This window comes from Amblyraja radiata, chromosome 3 (genome assembly GCF_010909765.2).
Source record: "Amblyraja radiata isolate CabotCenter1 chromosome 3, sAmbRad1.1.pri, whole genome shotgun sequence".
NCBI lineage: Eukaryota > Metazoa > Chordata > Chondrichthyes > Rajiformes > Rajidae > Amblyraja > Amblyraja radiata.
In genome coordinates, this window is record NC_045958.1 from 101,255,517 (window position 1) to 101,278,173 (window position 22,657).

Here is a 22,657-nt window from a genome sequence, read left to right on the forward strand (position 1 = left end):
CCGTGCCGACCAGCGATCCTCGCACACTAACACTATCCTACACACTCTAGGGACAATGTACACGTTACAAACCTGTACGTCTTTGGAGTGTGGGAGGGAACCGAAGATCTCGGAGAAAACCCACGCAGGTCACGGGGAGAATGTACAAAGTCCATACAGCCAAGCCCCCATAGTCAGGATCGAACCCGGGTCTCTGGCGCTGTAAGACAGTAGCTCTACCGTTACGCCACCGTGCCGCATCGTGCAAGATAAAGCCAGCAAAGTCCGATCAGGGATAATCCGAGGGTCACCAATGAGGTAGATAGTAGTTCAGCACAGCTCTCTGGTTGTGGTAGGATGATTCAGTTACGAAACAGCTGTGAAACTGGCGCTGAATCTGGAGGTGTGTGTTTTCACATTTCTTTACCTTTTGCCTGATGGGAGAGGGGAGAAGAGGGAGTGGCCAGGGTGCGACTCGTCCTTGATTATGCTAGAAACATAGAAACATAGGCTGCTGGCCTTGTTGAGGCAGCGTGAGGTATAAATGGTCAATTGAAGGGAGGTTGGTTTGTGTGATGGTCTGGGCTGCGTCCACAATTCGCTGCGATTTCTTGTGGTCTTGGGCAGTGCGGTTCACAAACCGAGCTGTGATGCATCCTGATAAAGGTTGTGTTGCGGCAATGTTTAGTCAGTTTGTTGAAGAGGAAGGATACAATTAGTAGAAAGATTCAGCATGGAAATAAGCCCTTTGGTCCATTTAGTCCAGTGTTCGATCACCCGTTCACACTAGTTCTGTATCTCGCTTTCATCTCCACTCCCTACACACTAGGGGCAATTTACAGAGACAAATTAACCTATAAACCCCACATCTTTTGGAGGCGGGAGGAAACCCACACAGTCGCAGGGAGAACATGAAAACTCCTCACGTACAGCACCCGAGGTCAGGATCGAACCAGTGTCTCTGGCGCTGTGAGGTTGTAGCTCTACCAATTCAGTTTAGTTTAGAGACACAGCGTGGAAACAGACCGTTCGGCCCACCGAGTCCGCATCTACCAGCGATCCCCGCACTATAACATATTAGGGACAATTTACACTTACTGTATACCAAGTATACCCACCCATGCCAATTAACCTACAAACCTGCACGTCTTTGGAGTGTTTGAGGAAACCGAAGATCTCGGAGAAAACCCACACGGTCACGGGGAGAACGTACAAACTCAGTACCGGCAGCACCCGTAGTCGGGATCAAACCCCAGTCTCTGGCGCTGCAAACGCTGTAGGGCAGCAACTCTACTGCTGTGCCACCGTGCCGCCCAACCTGTGGCCCCCTACAGTTGTGCCACCTTTGTGCTGCCCTCATGAAAGTCCTCAATTGCGAAATGTGGTGAGGTTTACGGGGGGTATTCCTGTGGACCGTTAACGTGACCACGGTGGGCCCCAGGGCTCTTCAGAAGAAGAGGAAGTCTGAAGAAGAGTCTGATCCCGAAACCCATTCCTTCTCTCCGGAGATGCTGCCTGTCCTGCCGAGTTACTCTAGCATTGTGTGTCAATCTTTGGTGGGTTGACTATGTCAGCTGTGGCCAGAGCCGGCAGAGCCGTTCCCATAGCCATCTTCCACTGTCCACTTTGTGGCCTGGTATCATGGCCACCAAGGCCGTAACCTCTGCTGGTCCAGCAATGTGGGTAATACAACACGGCTCTGGAGCAATGGGTGCCGGGAAATCAGTGGTGGACCTGTATGTGGAAGGAGATGTAGAGGAGATCTGAGGGGGGTTTTGTTGTGGGTAGAGTGTGGTTTGAAGTTGTGACACTTCATGAGATATTGTTGAAGGCAACATTTAGGAGGCATCTAGACAAGTATTTGAATCACCAATGCAAAGAAGCTTCAGACCAAATGTAGGGAAGTGAGATGAGTATAATGGTCAGTATGGGCATGGTGGGCTGAAGGGCCTTTTATATTTTTGCCCCTCGATTTTATTAACATTGCCTGACGTTATAATTGCACAAAAAGTTCAATATTGGTCAAGTCACTGAAATTACATTGGTTTATCTTTGTACTTTATGCTGTTATTTCTCGAGAATCAGTCAAATGTTTGGACTGAAAATCTTTGGACATGGCTTGTGTAGAAAGGGGGGTTTGCACCAAAGATAGACACAAAAAGCTGGAGTAACTCAGCGGGACAGGCAGCATCTCTGGCTTGAAGGAATGGGTGACGTTTCAGGTCGAGACCCTGACTGAGAGACTTCTTCAGACTGAGAGTTGGGAGAGGGAGACACGGAGATGAGACAGGGTAAGGTGTGAACATGAGACCAAAACAGATGCGGTTCAGAGAAAACGTAGAATTGTTAGCTCGGAGAAGGTGACAACAGAGCAAAGAGATAAAATGTAATCGGGGACAGTCAGACTGGTCAGAGAACTAGGACGGGGGAGAGATGGAGAGAGAGGGAAAGTAAGGTTTACTTGAAGTTAGAGAAATCAGGGTGGGAATGGGAGTTAAAGTGTTTAGTAACCGGGAGATCAGGCAGGTTTAGGCGGACTGAACGGAGGTGTTCAGTGAAAAGGCAGCCGAGCCTGCGCTTGGTCTCGCCGTTATTTTTATCTAAGAGAATTGACGGACCGAGTTTGAGACGCACTTGGATGAAAGATCCAAAATACAGGTTCAATATTTGTTCCTTTCACTGTGGGCCAGAAGACTTGTTACTTTGCCGTACTGTTCCATGTTCTATGTTCTACGTTCCACCCAACTTCTGCAACACATCTTTGCCAAAACAATGACCTTATGAGCTTCTTGTTGGCCTTGGGAATGTATCTCATTCCAGGAGGTGCACCCGGAACGGCTGGGATTATCCTTCCTCCAACCTCCATTTGTCTTGGCATCTGCTCTACTCTCCGCAGATGGCACGGGTGAGATTGGTAGCGTGAGTGAGATGCAGAGAATTGTGGACTCAGCCCAGACCATCACACAAACCAACCTAGACATAAAAAGCTGGAGTAACTCAGCGAGACAGGCAGCATCTCTGGAGAGAAGGATTGGGTGATGTTTCGGGTCGAGACCCTTCTTCAGACAAGGGGTCTCGCCCCAAAATGTCACTCATTCCTTCTCTCCAGAGATGCTGCCTGTCCCGCTGAGTTACTCCAGCTTTTTGTGTCTATCTTTGGTTTAAACCAGCATCTGCAGTTTCTTCTTATCCACAACTTACCCTCCCTTCTATTTATTCCATTTATACCTCACGCTGGCTCGGCAAGGCCAGCAGCATAATCAAGGACGAGTCGCACCCTCCCTCCTCCCCTCTCCCATCGGGCAAAAGGAATAGAAGTGTGAAAATGCACTAGATTCAGGGACAGTTTCTTCCTGACTGTTATCAGGCAACTGAATCATCCTATCACAACCAGAGAGCAGTGCTGAACTACTATCTACCTCATTGTAGACCCTGGGACTATCCTTGATTGGACTTTGCTGGCTTTACCTTGCACTAAACGTTATTCCTTTATACACTGTAAATGGCTCGATTATAATCATGTGTTGTCTCTCCACTGACTGGTTAGCACCACACGACAAAAGCTTTTCACTGTACCTCGGCACACGTGGCAATAAACTAAACTGGATGAGAGTCGCAGATCAAAGGGGTGCATTGCTAATTTCATTGGCATTGGATGCTGCTACCTCTGCTTGGTTTTGTTCAATGGTCAATAATGTTCCTGAATTCTATCTTCACTTTCCTCCCAACCCGCCCCAGTGCCTTGCGGCTTTCCTACCTGCAGAATGGAGGCAATGACCAGCTGATCCTGGTGCAGTTGCATGATCTCTTGGCGGAAGCACTACAAGTGGAGCGGAGGGAGAAGCTCCCGCGGACTCATCGCAAGGAGCGAGCCCACAGTAAGATGAGAGCCCGTGCATACCCGTCTGTTTGTTGATGGTGCAGAGTGGTGTGGGATTGATATTGGCCTGTGGGTTCTCGAGTCATAGAGTGACATAGCATGGAAACAGGCCCCTCGTCCCAATTTGCCCACACCGGCCAACATGTCCCAGCTACACATGTCCCAGCTACACCACAGCATTTGGTCCACATCCCTCCCACACTGTCCTATCCATGTACCTGTCTAACTATTTCTTAAAAGTTGGGATAGTCCCAGCCTCAACGACCTCCTCTGGCAGCTTGTTCCACACACCTGCCACCCTTTGTGTGAACAGGTTACCCCTCAGTTTTCTATTAAATCTTTCCCCCTTCCCCTTAAACCTATGTCCTCTGGTCCCCGATTCACCTACTCTGGGCAAGAGACCATATAACCATATAACCAGTTTTACATTCTCCCCGTGACCTGCGTGAGACTCTGTGCATTTACCCGATCTATTCCTCTTGTGATTTTATACACCTCTATAAGATCACCCCTCATCCTCCTGCACTGTGAGGATGAATGTGGAACTGCTGGAAGCCAGCCTGTAGATCATTTGAGCGGGCAAGGAGGCGCAGCAGTAGAGTTGCTCCCTGAAGTGCCAGGGACCCGGGTTCGATCCTGACTACGGGTGCTTGTCTGTACGGAGTTTTACATTCTCCCCGTGACCTGCGTGGGTTTTGTCCGGGATCTCCGGTTTCCTTTCACACTCCAAAGACGGACAGGTTTGTAGACTAATTGGTTTTGGTAAAATTGTAAATTGCCCCTAATGTGTGTAGGATAGTGTTAGTGTGCGGGGATCGCTGGTCGTCGCGGACTCGGAGGGCCGAAGGGCCTGTTTCCACGCTGTATCTGTAAACTAAACTAAACTCTAAGCTACAGTTTACTGTTTACCGTTGAGTTTATTGTCATTTACAGTTTATTCACAGTGAAAAGCTTTTGTTTAGTGCTAACCAGTCAGCAGAAAGACAATACATGATTACAATGGGACCATGCACAGTGTATGGATACATGATAAAGGAATAACGTTCAGTGCAAGGTAAAGCCAAGGTAAACTAATTAGTCCTGAAGGAACCTCTTTGTGCTCAGCAGCCCCCCCACTCCAGGTCCCTCTTAGTTGCCACGTAAACCAAGGAGCAGTGAGAAGCTTTGTTGCAAGCTAACCTGTCAGCGGTAAGACTATACCTGATTATTTCCCCTTCCCACTAGGGTTGCCAACTTTCTCACTCCCAAATAAGGGACAAAAGGTCAAAATAAGGGCCAAATTCCCGACGGCTATTGGTTGACTCGGCCGTGGCTGGGTGAATGATGAGTTGGCCCGGGTGCTGGACTGCACACAAAGCCCAGCCGGCGGGCCAGCTGAGGAGTTTTGGACCGGGCCGTGCGACGTCACGCGCAAAGTCTGGCACCCCATCCAACTCATGAACCGATGATCGGCCATGAGAAGGAGGGGTGGTGGTGGTGTCGGCGGTAAGCGAAGGTCCGGAGGTCGGACAGCTGGCCGGGCTGCCGACCGACGGGGCCACGGGCGAGATGCTGCTGCTGCACTCCATGGGCTGCACTACATCGGGATGGGTGAGGCAGGACCGGATGTGCCTCTCCGACCCGACAGTCCCCTCGACCCGAGTAGCAGCAGTCAAATACGGGACAAGGGCGGTCCCGCATGGGACAAACCAATATACGGGATATCCCAGCTAATACGGGACACTTGGCAACCCTACTTCCCACGCACCTGGCATCTATGTAAATAAACGTTCAGTGTCCCCACCTTGATCGGCAGGAGGGCACGATACGCTGAGACGCAATTTAGACTCCGAGCTGATTACTGCGGAGATAGAAAATCAACGTCTGGAGGAAGAAATTCTGAAGCTGAGGGTGAAACGACAAAGAAACCACAGGCCACAAAAACCCCTGAAGACGTCCACTGGACATAGACTGATACTAACAGGTAATTATCACCTTTGTCATCAAGCTGGGCTACAGAAGCTGGGCAGACCCGAAGTCGGATCGTATACGATACGTTACGTTCACGATCACACTTTATTGATCTCAGGAGGGATACTGGTCTGCCAACAGTCATGAAACACAACAAGATTCATGAAACATGAAATGAAAGTGATGAATGCAACGTCCATGATTGGGGATGTCCAAAGATTGGGAGTGGGTGGGGGGGGGGGGGGGGGGGTTGGGGGAGGATTCAGTCCCAGTCTGTCCACGAGAGCCCCGAGTACCGACGAGTGGCCATTACCGTAAATCTCCGAGTTCGAATCAGGGTAAACTCGGGAGAACTCTTGGAAATAACTCGTACCATGGGACAGGGGTTTAAGTCTCCTCATACAGCAAGGAAACAAGTCCTTAAGCCTGAAGTATGAAGAAGGGTCTCGAGCCGAAACATCGCCTATAGATGCTGCCTTACCCACTGAGTTTCTCCTGCATTTCTTGTCTACCTTCGATTCTTTCTTAAACAAAAAGTCCTTAAGCCCACCTTGTCCATGCTGACTAAGTTGGCATATTGTGCTAGTTCCATTTGCCTGCATTTGGCCCAGAGCCTAGTAAACCCTTCCTGTCTATATCTGTCCAAATATCTTTGAAAATTCATAATTGTATCGGGTTTTTATAGCCTATTATGACAACTCATTCGAATTCAGATACGGATTACCATCTGACTGAATGTATTGTCTCTGTGGTCCCTCTTTGTTCATGGCACAGTGGTGCAGTGGTGAAGCTGTGCCTTACTGTGCCAGAGACACGGATTTGAACCCAACTACGGGTGCTATCTGTCCGGAGTTTGTACGTTCTCCCTGTGACCCCCTGGGTTTTCACCGGGTGCTCCGGTTTCCTCGCACACTCCAGGGACGTACAGTACAGGTTTGGAGGTTCTTTTTTTAAATAGTAACTTGCCCCCTAGTGTGTATGATAGTGCTCGTGAATGGGGTAATCGCTGGTCGGCGCGGACTCGATGCGGCAAAGGGCCTGTTTCCAGGCTGTATCTCCAAAGTATAAAGAAAGGAGGATTTTAACTTTTATTACCCTAAATGATTTATTTTTTATTAATATTAAAGTAAATCTATTTAACGTAATTTTTAATTTATAATAAGATTACAATCAATTTTTTTCTCCAGCCTTAATATTACTTGCAAGAAAAATAATAACTTGAGTGTTGAAATGTCTTTTCTGGTGGAAGGAGGTGGAAAGGATCAGGCACCGATCTCATGGAAAGATGACAACCAGAAGATGAGGGCCCTGAAGACTGAAATTGACCTTTTGAAGCAGGACATGGAGATTCAACGTCTTCAACGTCACCTGAGGAGCTCAAAGACTCAAGTTCTTGCAGCTGCCCCTGTTCCAACCCCTCCCCTCATGCCAGCGGTAAGTGGAGATAGTGAGCAGACGCCACAACTTTGGGCAACAAGTCTTGATTAGTTTAGGAAAGAACTGGAGATGCTGGTTTACATCGAAGATAGACATCACAAAATGCTGGATTAACTCAGGGCAGCAGAAGGAATGAGTGACGTTTCGGTTTCTCTCCAGTGATGCTGCCTGCCACGCTGAGTTACTCCAGCATTTTGTGTCTATCTTCAGATAGAGTGAAAGATTGTTTCATTTATTGAAGGTTTAACATCACACAAGTTCAGTACCAAAATGACAAGCCAGAGCTTTAGAGCAGGACAGCGGTAGAGTTGCTGCCTTACAGCGCCAGAGACCCGGGTTTGATCCTGACTGCGTGTGCTGTCTGTACGGAGTTTGTACGCTCTCCCCGTGACCAAGAACGAAGAGGGGCCGTCGGGACTATATTGAACACTTTGCAACTTTCCCGCACCCTATACATGGTGACTCTTTGCATACTTTATGTATTGTATGCAAATTGTATGCAAATTATATGCAAAACAAATAATTTCACTGTACCTCGATACCTTCGGCCCACCGAGTCTGCACTAACCAGCGATCCCAGCAAATTAACATTATCCTACACACACTAGGGACAATTTACACATACACCAAGCCAATCAACCTACAAACCTGTAGGTCTTTGGAATGTGGGAGGAAGCCGAAGATCTTGGAGAAAACCCATGCAGATCACGGGGAGAACATACAAACTCCGTACAGATGGCACCCGTAGTCGGGATCGAACCCGGGTCTCCTGTGCTGTAAGGCAGCAACTCTACCGCTACGCCACCGTGCCGCCCGTGAACTGCGCCGTACATGTGACAATAAAGTATCTTCTTCGTGAAAACTGTGCGAGGGAATCTGTTCCACCCTGTGTTTTTTTATTTCATGGACTTCAGGATGATGTCAGGCCACAGACTCCAGTTCTAGCCAAGCAGTTTCTGGATTCCAATGAGGGCTTTGGACCTGCCCCGTATGACCCAGCGTGAGTACATTCGGGGAGCGTGGGTTGCTGCAAAGCTTCATAATTAAAATACATTCTTTCACTTTACGCAGGGCCATAATTCCTCCTTTTAACTCGCATCTGGTTACAATTGAGATATCTCTTTTCCTTCGTGCAATACAGTCTATATTGGCGAAGGTGGACACAAAATGCTGGAGTAACTCAGCGGGACAGGCAGCATCTCAGGAGAGAAGGAATGGCTGACGTTTCGAGTCAAGACCGTTCTTCAGACTGATGTCAAGGGAGGGGACAGGACAAAGTTAGAATGTAGGCGGAGACAGTAAGACTAGTGGGAGAACTGGGAAGGGGAAAGGGATGGAGAGAGAAAGCAAGGGCTCTCTGAAGTTAGATTGGCGAGCATTGATTTATTAGCAACCACTGAAAATAAGTCTGTCCGTTGCGAGTTGGTGTGGAATCACGGAGAATCTCTCACAGCCTCTGTGGGACGGCACGGTGGTGCAGCGGTAGAGTTTCTGCCTCACAGCGCGGAGACCTGGGTTTATATCCCGACTACAGGTGCTGTCCGTATGGAGTTTGTACGTTTTCCCCGTGACCTGCGTGGGTTTTCCCTGGGTGCTCTGGTTTATATTTAAGAGGCAGTTAGATGTGGCCCTTGTGGCTAAAGGGATCAGGGGGTATGGAGAGAAGGCAGGTACAGGATACTGAGTTGGATGATCAGCCATGATCATATTGAATGGCGGTGCAGGCTCGAAGGGCCGAATGGCCTACTCCTGCACCTATTTTCTATGTTTCTATGTTTCCTTCCACACTCCAAAGACGTTTGTAGGTTAATTGGCTTCGGTAAAAAAAATTGCAAATTGTCCCTAGTGTGTGAAGGGTAGTGCTAGTTTATGGGGATCACTGGTCAGTATGGACGATGGGCCGAAGATAGACTAAAGATAGACACAAAATGCTGGAGTAATTCAACAGGACTGCCTGACCCGCTGAGTTACTCCAGCATTTTGTGTCTATCTTTGGTTTAAATCAGCATCTGCAGTTCCTTCCTAAACTAAACTAAATCCCAGCGGGAATTAAAGTCGGCCATTCCACAGAGCAACAATACCCTGCAATGTGCTGAGTAATGTGTCTGGTTTTCATAATCCCTTCCTCCATTATAAGGCTCATTGGAACCTTTTTGTACCACATTAACACTCTCCGATTCCTCTTTGAAATCTCGCCCAGCCGGTTACCTCGACAATAACTGGCCGTAACTTGTAGGAATTGTCCCGGACTCCTGCAAAGTTCTCAGTGGTCCAACCACAGAACATGTGTAAGAAAGAATTGCAGATGCTGGTTTAAATCGAAGGTAGACACAAAATGCTGGAGTAACTCAGCGGGTGAGGCAGCATCTCAGGAGAGAAGGAATGGGTGATGTTATGGGTCGAGACGTTCAGTCTGAAGAAGGGTTTCGACCCGAAACGTCGCCCATTGCTTCTCTCCAGAGATGCTGCCTAACCCGGTGAGTTACTCCAGCATTTTGTGTCTACCCATAGAACATGTTCCCTGCAAAGCTCGGAAGTTGTGAAAGCTCAAGTGCATCCACTGGAAGTCTAGAGCGCTTCGGTCAAATCATCAAGTTGTGCAGCGTAGAAACAGGCCCATTCGGCCTGTTGCGTCTATGCCGACCATCTTGCCGGTCTATACTCGTTCCACTTGCCTGCATTAATTCCATACCTCTTCACGCCCTGCTCAACGAATACCTATCCAGATGCACCTTAATATTGTTACTCTTCCTGTCTCCTCTGGCAGCTGATTCCAGATACCAGCTATTTGTCTGAAAAATGTACCCCTCCGATTTCCTTTAAATTTTCTCCCCCCTCATCATAAACCGATGCCCTCTAGTTATAGACTCCTACCATTGTAAACAGACTCTGGCTATCTCCTCATAATTTATGCCTCCTGATTATATATGTGTCTCATAATTTTGCATACCTCAATCATGCCGCCTCTCAACCCCATCACTCCAGAGAGCACTGAATTCTGGACGTTCCTTACCTGAGTCTTCACTGTTCCTCCATTTCTTCAGTGTTATTCTTGACCGACCCTGGTTACTTATCTTTGACCTGTGCCTCAGCAATGATCACGAAAAAATACATCGGGGGCAGCACGGTGGCGCAGTGAGAGAGTTGCTGCCTTACAGCACCAGAGACCCTGGTTCAATCCTGATCTCGGGTGCTGTCTGTATGGAGTTTGTACCTTCTCCCCGTGCCCTGCATGGGTTTCTCCGGGATCTCCGGTTTCCCCTACACTCCAAAGACGTACAGGTTTGTAGATAATTGGATTGGTGTATGTGTAAATTGTCTCTAGTATATGTAGGATAGTGTTAATATGCGGTGGTTGCCAGTCGGCGCAGACTCAGTGGGCCGAAGGGCCTGTTTCTGCGCTGTATCTCTAAACTAAGTTAAACTAGATGCTACCTCTGCACCAGCAATTTCACCACCACATCTTCAATCAGTACCTGTCCGACATCCAGCCCTGGTGAACAGAAACTTTTACCAATGAAATATCAGAAAAATTGAAGTCATGATCTTCAGTCCCTAATCCAATTCCATCTGAAGAAGGGTCTCGACCCGAAACACACCTGTCCATCCTCTTTACAGGTGCTGCCTGACCCGCTGAATTCTTTCTGCAGGTAGGCACAAAATGCTGGAGTAACTCAGCGGGAGAGGCAGCATCTCTGGAGAGAAGGAATGGGCGACGTTTCGGGTCGAGACCCTTCTTCTTTCTACGCTTGTTTTGCTCAAGATCCCAGCATTTGCAGTCTCTTCTGTCTCGATTCTGCTGCCCAACAAACACCATCATGAAAATATCAGAGATAGGAGCAACAGTAGGCCATTCAGCCCCATTCAAGAATATTAAAATAGTTCTGATTTTTTGCCTCAGTACCACTTTCCTGCCTGATTGTTTTGTTTTTTAATCCCTCCAGTTTCAAAAGAACCTATCCATCTCAAACTTTGATTATATTTAATGACTTGCATGTGGCATTGTTGGGAACAATGCCACTGGTTAAGATCATTGGCATCGTTGATGTCCTAGTTAACTCTGCCCATCCCATCTCACAACCTCACTTAAAAGACTGGGTCCATTCCCTAGTCAGTTGATATGCTCAACATGGTGAACATATAATGAGCATTGGTTAACATATGATGAGCGTTTGAAGGCACTGGGCCTGTACTCACTGGAGTTTAGAAGGATGAGGGGGGGGAGAGACATCATTGTAACGTAGCGAATAGTGAAACGGTTGGATAGAGTGGATGTGGAGCGGATGTTTCCACTCGTGGGAGAGTCTAGGCTCTGAGGCCTCAGTAATTAAAGGACGTTCCTTTAGGAAGGAGATGAGGAGGAATTTCTTTAATAATAATAATAATGGATGGGATTTATATAGCGCCTTTCTAATACTCAAGGCGCTTTACATCGCATTATTCATTCACTCCTCAGTCACACTCGGTGGTGGTAAGCTACTTCTGTAGCCACAGCTGCCCTGGGGCAGACTGACGGAAGCGTGGCTGCCAATCTGCGCCTACGGCCCCTCCGACCACCACCAATCACTCACACACATTCACACACAGGCAAAGGTGGGTGAAGTGTCTTGCCCAAGGACACAACGACAGTATGTACTCCAAGCGGGATTCGAACCGGCTACCTTCCGGTTGCCAGCCGAACACTTAGCCCATTGGGCCATCTGTCGTCCATCTGTCGTCCCTTTAGTCAGAGGCTGGTGAATCTGTAGAATTCTTTGCCACAGAAAGTTGTGGAGCCCAAGTCAATGGATATTTTTAAGGCAGAGATAGATATATTCTTGATTTGTACATGAGTCAAGGGTTATGGGGACATTAACATTATCCTACACACACACACTAGGGCCAATTTTATATTTATACCAAGGCAATTAACGTACAAACCTGTACGTCTTTGGAGTGAGAGGAAACCGAAGATCTCAGAGAAAGTCCACAAGGTCGCGAGCAGAACATACAAACTCCATACAGACAGCACCCGTAGACGGGATCGAACTCGGGTCTCTGGCGCTGTGAGGCAGCAACTCTACCGCTGCGCCATCGTGTCGCCCCAAAGTTTACTCTCCACAAATGTATCAGTGGAAACGTACATTCATTGGAATCAACTATTGAAGTGAACCAAAAACATCTAGGTTTGGTATTGACTTTACATTAATGGCCTGTTTGTACAGAGAGGCCAAACATTCAGAGGGTTAAAGTTCAATGTGTTTTATAATGGAGTCAAGCTCTTCCCGTGGAGAAACAAGGAATTGCAGGTGTTGGATTGGAACGAAAAAACACAAAGTGCTGGAGTAACTCCACGGGACAGGCAGCATCTTTGGAGGGAATGGATCGGTGATGTTTTTGGTCGGGTCCCTTCTAGGATATGCTCATTTATTCCATTATGCAGTTGTTTTAAGCTTAGTTTTAGAGATAAACCCTTGTGGTTTACTGTTATGCCACTGATTAGTACACTGAGTCCAGCAAATTCTGCCCAGTGCCGACTTCAACATGGAGAGTTATGTACACGCCAGCACCAACTGAGATTTATACCCCACTGAAATGTGAATATTGTTAATAATTTACCAACGCCTTATCCAAGCACCCTCTTAAAACAAGGCAAATGCTACAGATAAAGAAATATACCTGAGCAATGTCCCTCAATTTAGTTTCAGTTTTAGAGATACAGTGTGGAAACAGATCCTCCAACCTACTGAGTCTGCACCGACCACAATCACCCCGACACTAGTTCTATCCTACACACTAGAGACAATTTACAGAAGCCAATTAACCTACGTGTTTGGATTGTGGGAGGAAATTGGCGCAGCCGGAGAAAGCCCACATGGTCACAGGAAGAACGTACAAACTTCGTACAGACAGTACCCGTAGTCGGGATCAAACCTGGGTCTCTGGCGCTGTAAGGCAGCAATTCTGTAAGTCAGCACTACTGTGCTGCCCTGTGTGATCTGAACAAAGCATTGTTAAATTTACTGTGAGAAGCACAGCTTGCGATCTTTAATTATTTGTGATAAGATGACGATGCTGCAAATCTCTAACAACTCCTCCTGGCGGCCGCCTTCTTTCAGAGCTGGTTTTGTGGTGTTCTACGACTTCCTCCTGGGCCTGGATCCTCTGTACCGGGTGTGCCGCCTGGTGGTGGGACTGTACCATGGCAGACAGGAAATGGGAGACCCTTCCCCACTTCCAGCCACCTACTGCGATGTCAGCAACTCACCGGCCTACTTCACGGACACTAACCTGAGCCACGGAGCCATCTTGGCGGTCAAGCAAGTCGTCCCCAGGTACTGATTACTCTAACTTGGCACTTCAATGCAGCAACTTATTAATTCAGTATATACTGTCAATTACAACAATTATGAAGTGACCAGCAGACTGATTCAAACCACTTGAATTTTAAAATAATTTAAAGAATAAATTTGGATTTAATCTTTAAATTAATTTAAAGAATAAGTCAGAATTGAATTTTAAAATCAATTTAAAGATTAAATTAGGATTGAATTTTTAAATTAATTTAGTTAAGGTTGAATTCTAAAGTAAATTTTAAGAATAAGTTAGGTTTGAATTTAAAAAAAATGTTTTTAAGAATAAATTAAGATTGAAATTTAAATTTAATTTAAAGATTAAATTAGGATCAAACGTTAAAATAATTTAAAAAGTAAGTTTGGGTTGAATTCTAAAGTAAATTTTAAGAATAGGCTTGAATTTTAAAATTAATTTAAAGAATAAATTGTATTCTTAAATTAATTTATAAATGTATTCCTAACTCATCAAATCAAATTTAAAATTTGATCTTAATTCATTCTTAAAACAAATTTTAAAATTTGATCCTTACTCATTCTAAAAAAAATGAATTCTTAAAATTAAGAATGTTAGGATCAGATTTGAAAATTTGTTTACTCTTAATTCTTAATTTTAAGAATCCACATTTGGAAATTTTTAAATTAGTTTTACCAATGAGATCGGATCAAAATTTCTAACTTAACCGTGGTGAGGTGATGGTTTAGAAACTTTATTGAGGAAATACAAAAATGGAGCAGACCAAGCCGACCCCACCATTCCATATGGTCATGGCTGAGCTGCCACACATTAGATCTTCTTCTGATCCAGATCTAGTTCATTCACTGATCAATAGTTTATTGATTTGCCAGGTAGACGCAAATGCTGGAGAAACTCAGCAGATGAGGCAGCATCTATGGAGTGAAGGAAATAGGCAAAGTTTCGGGTCGAAACCCTTCTTCAGACTCAGACAATTGACCCAGTCGCTCTCGACCAGATCCCACAAAAGCCAACACTTGATGACCTTGATTTGCCACTTGCTTGGATGGTGGATATGTTACCAGCATTTCTCAGTCATGGAAAAGTACTGGAGTGTGGTTTGTTAACTGAAAGATGGTTAGCAATGAATAGAACTTCAGAAAACATCTTTGTGGTCCTAATTTTCAAAATCTTAAATTGCAGCGTTTTATGAATTCCTTGGGGACTAATCAAAATCTTTCTGTATCCGTTGTTCAAGATGTGAACTCATGTACATCGGCGAGACCAAATGTAGACTAGGCGATCGTTTTGGGGAACACCTTCGCTCAATCTGCCTGAGCCTACCTAATCTCCCGGTTGCTGGACACTTTAATTCTCCTTCCCATTACCCCACTGACTTTTCTGTCCTCTGTCTCCTCCATTGTCAGGGTGAGGCTAAACACAAATTGGAGGAACAGCTTCTCATATTTTGCTTGGGCAGCTTACAGCCCAGTGGTATGAATATTAATTTCTCTCACCTCAGGTAGCCCCGACATTCCCTTTCTCTCTATCCCTCCCCCACCCATGTTGCATTAGCTTCTCGTTTCCACCCTACCAACATTTAACAATGGCCTGTTTCCTTTATCTAATGTTATCCCACTTTCACACCCTACACATTTGGGGCAATTTACAAACCTGCACGTCTTTGGCGTGTGGGCGGAAACCGGAGCACCCGCAGAAAACCCACGCGGTCATGGGGAGAACATACACACTCCGTACAAACAAGCACCGTAGTCAGGACCGAACCCGGGTCTCTGGTGCTGCAAGTCAGAAGGTCTACTGCTGTGCCACTGTGGCCCGTGTTAAAATTTTAATATGTGACAGAAATGGGTCTTGACTTAGTGCCCGGCTAAAAGCAGCTCCCCCCAAGCTCCACGCTTCCTCAGTGTTGCACTGAATGTCCGCTACCGTGATGTGCATGAGATTTTAAACCCATCGAGCTCTCACTCAGAGCCAATACCAGCACCTTAAACTCCGGCCTGTTGCCCTTGAGGACTGTGAGTAGCACGTCTGCCTGTCTGCTTAACAGAGAAGGCATAAAAGCCTGAAGAGGAATTAAAATGTGAAATAAAGAGGATGCAGATGCTGGTTTATACCAAAGATAGACACAAAATACTGGAGTAACTCAACAGGTCAGGCAGCATCTCTGGAGAAAATAGATCAGTGATGTTTCAGGTTGGGGTCCTTCTTCAGACCCAAAGTTTAGTTTAGTTTAGAGATACAGAGTCCTCCGGCCCATCAAGTACGTGCCAACCAGCGATCCCTGCACACTAACACTATCCTACACTAAGGACAATGTTACCAAGTCAATTAACCTACAAACCTGTACGTCTTTGGAGTGTGGGTGGAAACCAGAGCTCCCGGAGAAAACCCACTCAGGTCACAGGGAGAACGTACAAACTACCTACAAACAGCACCTGTAGTCTGGATTGAACCCGGGTCTCTGGCGCTGCAAGGCAGCAACTCTACCTCTGCGCCCCAGAAGGCATAATAGGCATAGCTTGAGGAGATTTTGCATTGGAGCAGACAAAATGAGACTTCAATAATTTTGGGATTTGTAATTAATTTACTGGCCAAGTATGTAAACATACATGGAATTTGATTTGCCAACAGTCAAACAAAATAAAAGCAACAAGAAACATACCCACATAAATATTAAACATAAACTTAAACAGCCACCACAACGGGGTGTGAGAATCCCCGGTGTTTATCCAGTGACCTCACATTCCCCACTGTGATGGAAGGCAAATAACTTAAATCTTCCATTCTCCTTTTCTCCCACGGTTGTGGTGATCGAAACCTCCGCAGTCAGTGATCGAAGCTTCCGCATCGGGGCGATCAAAGCTCCTGCGGTTGGAGCTCCCGCAGCCAATCCTTAACAAAGGGACCGCCAGCTCCATGATGTTGTCCCGCGGTCGGGGCGATCGAAAACTCCGCAGTCGGGACGATCGAAGCTCCTGCAGTTGGGGCGATCAAAGCTCCCACATCGGAGTGATTGGAGCTCCCGCGATCGGGGTGGTCGAAGCTCCCCCATCGAAAACGAACGTGCTGCAGGCTTGTCTTATTCACGTGCTTATGTTGTGTTGTAGAGTGCGTCCGTCCCCAGCTATCAGCCTGGTCATGGAACTGCAGGCTTCCGGTGGCTCCGACCCCTACGGACAGGGCATCAACCGTCTTGTCTCACGAGGCTGGATCAAGGCAGATATTTTTGACAGTCAGAACTGTGTGATCAGTGGCCGATGGAAAGCTCCAGTCCGTGTCCTTCCAGTCATCCCATCCATGACCACGGGCGAACTGAACGGAGTGCCTCAGGTAAGGGAGTCTGCGCTGCAAATTCTGCATGCTTTGGGTGGGAGGTCAAATAGGGGCGGCACGGTGGCGCAGCAGTAGAGTTGCTGCCTTGCAGCGCCCGAGACCCAGGTTCGATCCTGACTGTGGGTGCTGTCTGTACGTTCTCTCTCTGACCTCGTGGGTTTTCTCCGGGCGCTCCGGTTTCCCCCCACACTCCAAAGACATACAGGTTTGTAGGTTAATTGGCTTCTGTAAAATTGTATATCGTCCCTCACGAATAGGATAGCGCTAGTGTAAGGGGAGACTCACTGGTCGGAGTGGACTCGGTGGGCCGAAGAGCCTGTTTCAATGCTGGATCTCTGATGTCTAAAGTCTAAATCAAACCATTTTACTATTTATTAAAACGCAACAGTTTGGACATGCTGTTAATGTAGCTAGGTTAGACATTCATATGCAATCAATGATTGTGGGCTACTCCAGACAAGTTAAGGCTGTTGTTAAATCAAGCTTTTTCCATTTGAGGCAGCTGGCCAAAATAAAGCCAATTCTGTCAAGGCAGCACTTTGAGACGGTAATCCACGCCTTTGTTACCACTCGGCTGGATTACTGCAATGCACTGTATGTGGGGGTTAGTGGGTCCTCCATCGCCCGTCTCCAGATGGTACAGAATGCAGCTGTACGTCTTTTAACTGGCACACGTAAACATGAGCACATTTCGCACATTTTAGCCTCACTCCACTGGTTGCCTATTCAGTTTAGGATCCATTTTAAAATTCTTTTATTTGCTTTTAAATCCATAAATGGTCTTGCCCCGCCCTACCTATCTGAGCTTCTACACCCTTATACACCCGCCCGCTCTCTCAGGTCAGATAATCAGCTGCTCCTGAGTGGGCCTAAAACTAAGCTGAAGCTCAGAGGGGACCGTGCCTTTGCTGTGTCGGCACCCAAATTATGGAACGATCTGCCTCTCCACATTAAACAGGCCTCTTCTCTGTCTGTTTTTAAATCTCTTCTTAAAACCCATCTCTTCTCCGTGGCCTTTGATACCCAGTAAGATGTCGACTTTATTTGCTTGATTGGTTTCTTATTTTGATTGCTTATTGCATGGCTATTATTTTTACTCATGTTTTATGTCTTTTGATTTATTGTTGTATTTCATATGTGATTTATGCGCCTTATGTGAGCTGTTATGTTATGTTCTGTTATGTTGTCTGTTTATGATGTCTTGCTTTTTCTTCTGTACAGCACTTTGGTCAACATTGGTTGTCTTAAAGTGCTTAACAAATAAAGTTGGATTGGATTGGATTAAGGGCTTATAAATTTAGAGCCTTTAGAGAGGATGCTTCCACTAGTAAGATATTCTAGGACCTGAGGTTATGGCTTCTGAATGAAATGACGTTCCTTTAGGAATGAGATGAGGAGGAGTTTCTTTAGTCAGAGGGTTGTGAATCTGTGGAATTCTGCCACAGAAGGCTGTGGAGGCCAAGTCAGTGAGTATTTTTAAGACAGAGATAGATAGATTTTTGATTAGTATGGGGTCTATGGGGCGAAGGCAGGAGAATGGGGTTAGGAGGGGGAGATAGATCAGCCATGATTGAATGGTGGAGTAGACTTGATCAGTTGAATGGCCTAATTCTGCTCCTATCACATGAATTTAAGGGCTGATGTAACTGATGTTTTTAAGATTTGATAAGAACTGCTATAAATGCAGGTACTTCCTCATTAACAACAACGCATGTGAGAAGACTTGGAAACGATCGCATATCCGACAGATTCCGACATGTGTTTGCCTGTGCATATTGGTTGCCATGCAGCATTTTCATTTTGTCCTGCTTTGATTTTTCTTTGTCTTTGCAGCTGGGAAATGCAGAATTGTATTTTCGTCTGGTCAATGCAAGAGACGTCAGCGCCCAGACCATGGCTGATATCGATCCCAATCACGCCAGGCTGTATAAATACCCACCGCTGGTATGTACCCGTACTTCCACATTGAAAGGTTTAGTCTGGCCATGCCACAGGGTTATCTTGATGGTTGCCTTTGGAGCGCATTAAACAATGGGAATTGCTGGGCTCAGATCCAGGTCCATTTAACTGGAGGGCCACCAGCTGACTCGGAAGCTGTGGAAGTAAGCCATATTGAAGCAACGACCAAGAAAGCACACCAATACTTCCGTAGAAGGCTTCGGAAGTTCAGCATGTCCCCCACAGCTCTCGCCAACTCCTACAGATGTGGCATAGAAAGCATTTTATCAGGATCAGGTTTGAAGAAGGGTCTCGACCAGAAACGTCACCCATTCCTCCTCTCCAGAGATGCTGCCTGTCCCGCTGAATTACTCCAGCTTTTTGTGTCTATCGTCCAAGGCAATTAAGACGGAGATGGACAAATTCTTGATTAGTATGGGTGTCGGGGGTTATGGGGGGAAGGCAGGAGAATGGGATTGGTGGGAGAGATAGATCAGCCATGATTGAATGGCGGAGTAGAATCGATGGGCCGAATGGCCTAATTCTGCTCCTAAGACTTATGAACATATGAATTATTATGAGGTTGCTAATAACTCGAGTCTTCTCCTTATCGAGTCCACACACAAGATTAGAAGTTGTTCAGCCAGATCTGAACACACTTCTCTGCATAGAATGGTGTCTGTCTTGTCGCTTCTTGTGCTTCTTGTGCGCGGTGGTGGAAAGATTGGTGGAAACAGGGCCGCGACGTGAACGCTCTCTCCTAGACCCCAATAACTCGAGTGAACGCATGCTGTGTTTTGTTTCAGGCTGCAGTACGCGTTAACATCCCCAGCGACGCTCCACTGTCCTTCTATCCATCTGACCATTACACAGCAATGCAGCTGGTCTACCCTGCTTTCGGCGAGAGTGTGGACCCACCACCTCCCTCCGCTGAGACCGTGGTCCTGCACTATTCTGCCTCAGCTAGAACTCAATGAGGACAGCCGATCGATGGAAGAAGCAACATTCAGATATCCACAGCAATATACCAATGATTTTAGTTTTTAGTTTAGCTTAACTTATTATTGTCATGTGTGCCGAGGTATAGTGAAAAGCTTTTTTTTTGGTCGCGTGCTGTCCAGTCAGTGGTAAAACTACACATGATTACAATCAAACCCCGTCCACAGTGTACAGACACAGGATAAAAGGAATAACTTTTAGTGCAAGATAAAGTCCGGTGAAGTCCCATTAAAGATACGGTAGACAAAAATGCTGGAGAAACTCAGCGGGTGAGGCAGCATCTATGGAGCAAAGGAAATAGGCAACGTTTTGGGTCGAGACCCTTCTTCAGACGCTTCCCATTAAAGATAGTCCAGTGGTCTCCAATGAGGTAGATTGTAGGTCAGGGCCACCCTCTAGTTGGTGCTAGGATGGTTCAGTTGCCTGACAACAGCCCGGCATAACGTACCAGCAGCATACTGGTGCAACGGTAGAGTTGCTGCCTTACAGCACCAGAAACTCGGGTTCGATCCTGACGATGGGTACTGTCTGTACGGAGTTTGTCCGTTCTCCCCGTGACCGCGTGGATTTTCCCCGAGTTCCTCCCACACTCCAAAAACGTCAGATTAATTGGCTTTGGTAAAGATTGTAAATTGTCCCTAGTGTGTGTAGGATAGTGCTCGTGTACGGGGATCGCTGGTCGGCACAGACTCGATGGGCAGCAGGGCCTGTTTCCGTGCTGTATCTCTAAACTAAACTAAACCAAACTAAACATGATATGCTGGATGATATGAAAAAGAAAATTCTGTAAAATTAAATTTTTGTTTGATAAGTGACACTAACAAGGCCTCTTGTTGAAGCAGAAATGTATTTGTGTGTGTGGAGGATAGCTCGAGTAACGTGCGTTTCGTGCGAGGCCTTTAATGTAACACCATCCCCAGATGTATATGTCGCACCATTCAAACTAGGAAGCAAGATCGATCAGCCATAATTTAATGGCGGAGTAGACTTGATGGGCCGAATGAATTCATTAATGCAGCAGGTCATTAAACTGCTTCTCATCCCTTGCGACCTCTTCCGTCCCCCTACAGCTGCAAGCTGGTACAGGCAGAGCAAGCTGGGTGATGGCATTAGCTGAGCCACTGGTAAGGTCACAAAGATGACACCCCAGCTGATCATAACGTCATGAATGATCGGAGCAGAATTAGGCCATTCGGCCCATCAAGTCTACTCCGCCATTCAATCATGGCTGATCTATCTCTCCCTCCTAACCCCATTCTCCTGCCTTCTCCCAATCACCCCTGACCCCCTGAGCTGATGAATGGTCACTGTCAAAAAACGCCACAAGGCGGCTCCATTAAATAAAGTTAAAGCAGGCTTCAAGTTTAAAAACAAATCCAATTTGCCTAAAGCAAAAACAAAATGCATTGACAAGCGGAATCACACTGGTAGAATGGCAATGAGGAATGTAACAGAGATGAAGAGTTAATATTCACATTTGAAGATAACTTTTAGTAGTTGTATACTGTATCTCAAGAGTCAAGAGAGAGAGTCAAAGTGTTTTATTGTCATGTGTCCCAGATAGAACAATGAAATTCTTACTTGCTGCAGCACAAGAGAATATGTAAACATAGTACACTGCAAACAATATAATGAACGACAGAGAAAAAAAGTTGTGTGTATGTATAAACACACTCACAAGTGCACACACACATATATATATATATATATATGCAGATCATATATAGACATGCAGATCATATATATATATATATATATATATATATATATATACAATCTGTACAGACAGCACCCATCGTCAGGATCGAACCCGAGTCTCTGGTGCTGTAAGGCAGCAACTCTTCCGCTGCACCACTGTGCTGCTGGTATGTTATGCCGGGCTGTTGTCAGGCAACTGAACCATCCTAGCACCAACTAGTGGCCCTGAACTACAATCTACCTCATTGGAAACCACTGGACTATCTTTAATGGGAAGTGTCTGACGAAGGGTCTTGACCCGAAACGTTGCCTATTTCCTTCGCTCCATAGATGTTGCCTCACCCTCTGAGTTTCTCCAGCATTTTTGTCTACCTTATCTTTAATGGGACTTCACTGGACTTTATCTTACACTAAAAGTTATATATATACACACACGCACACACAAAACAAACAAACAATAATAATGCAATAATAACAATAATAGTCTATGTAGTTCAGAGCTTATTTGAGGCTGTAGTGTTCAATAGTTTCATACTGTAGTGTTTGATAACCAAATCGCTGCAAGAAAGAAGCGATTCTTCCCTAAATCAGTAAGGATGGCTTTGAACAATGTTGAGTGTCTTGTTTTGATTTGAGGCCCCAAGTCATTTTTCTCTGGAAATTTTAGAAAGTACATTTCAGAAATACAGCATTGAATGTAATAAAACAAAATAAATCCTGTGTCGTTCAAAAATATTTTAAAGTTGTAATTTAATAATTTTATTCTTGCGCTATCTTACTTTTCATAGGAAGAGATCTTTCCATGCACACTCTCAGAACAATCCCATCGTCCAGTTTAGTTTGGTTTAGTTTAGAGATACAGTGAGGAAACAGGCCCGTGGGCCCACTGAGTTTGTGCCGACCAGCGAACCCCGTATGCTACCGACAGACCAGGGACAATTTACAATATTTACCAAAGCCAAACTAACCTACAAACTTGTACGGCCTTGGAACGTGGGAGGAAACTGGAGCACCCGGAAAAAACCAGCGCGGTCACGGGGAGAACGTACAAACTCCATACAGACAGCACCCGTAGTCAGGATCGACCCCAGGTCTCTGGCGCTGAAAGGCGACAACTCAACAGCTGCGCCATGG

At 46.1% G+C, this 22,657-nt stretch overlaps 1 protein-coding gene across 1 annotated transcript in view; it reads left to right on the forward strand.

The window, feature by feature from the left end:
* Nucleotides 1–19,980, forward strand: part of LOC116971338 (coiled-coil domain-containing protein 17-like) — a 38,416-nt gene extending 18,436 nt beyond the window's left edge. The window contains exons 5-12 of the mRNA XM_033018433.1: nt 3,718–3,857; nt 5,655–5,822; nt 7,059–7,243; nt 8,161–8,246; nt 13,345–13,560; nt 16,663–16,885; nt 18,722–18,832; nt 19,633–19,980. Coding sequence (XP_032874324.1) covers nt 3,718–3,857; nt 5,655–5,822; nt 7,059–7,243; nt 8,161–8,246; nt 13,345–13,560; nt 16,663–16,885; nt 18,722–18,832; nt 19,633–19,803 — 1,300 coding nt within the window. The 3' untranslated portion in view covers nt 19,804–19,980. The remainder of the gene's footprint in view (nt 1–3,717; nt 3,858–5,654; nt 5,823–7,058; nt 7,244–8,160; nt 8,247–13,344; nt 13,561–16,662; nt 16,886–18,721; nt 18,833–19,632) is intronic.
* Nucleotides 19,981–22,657: the final 2,677 nt, after the last annotated feature.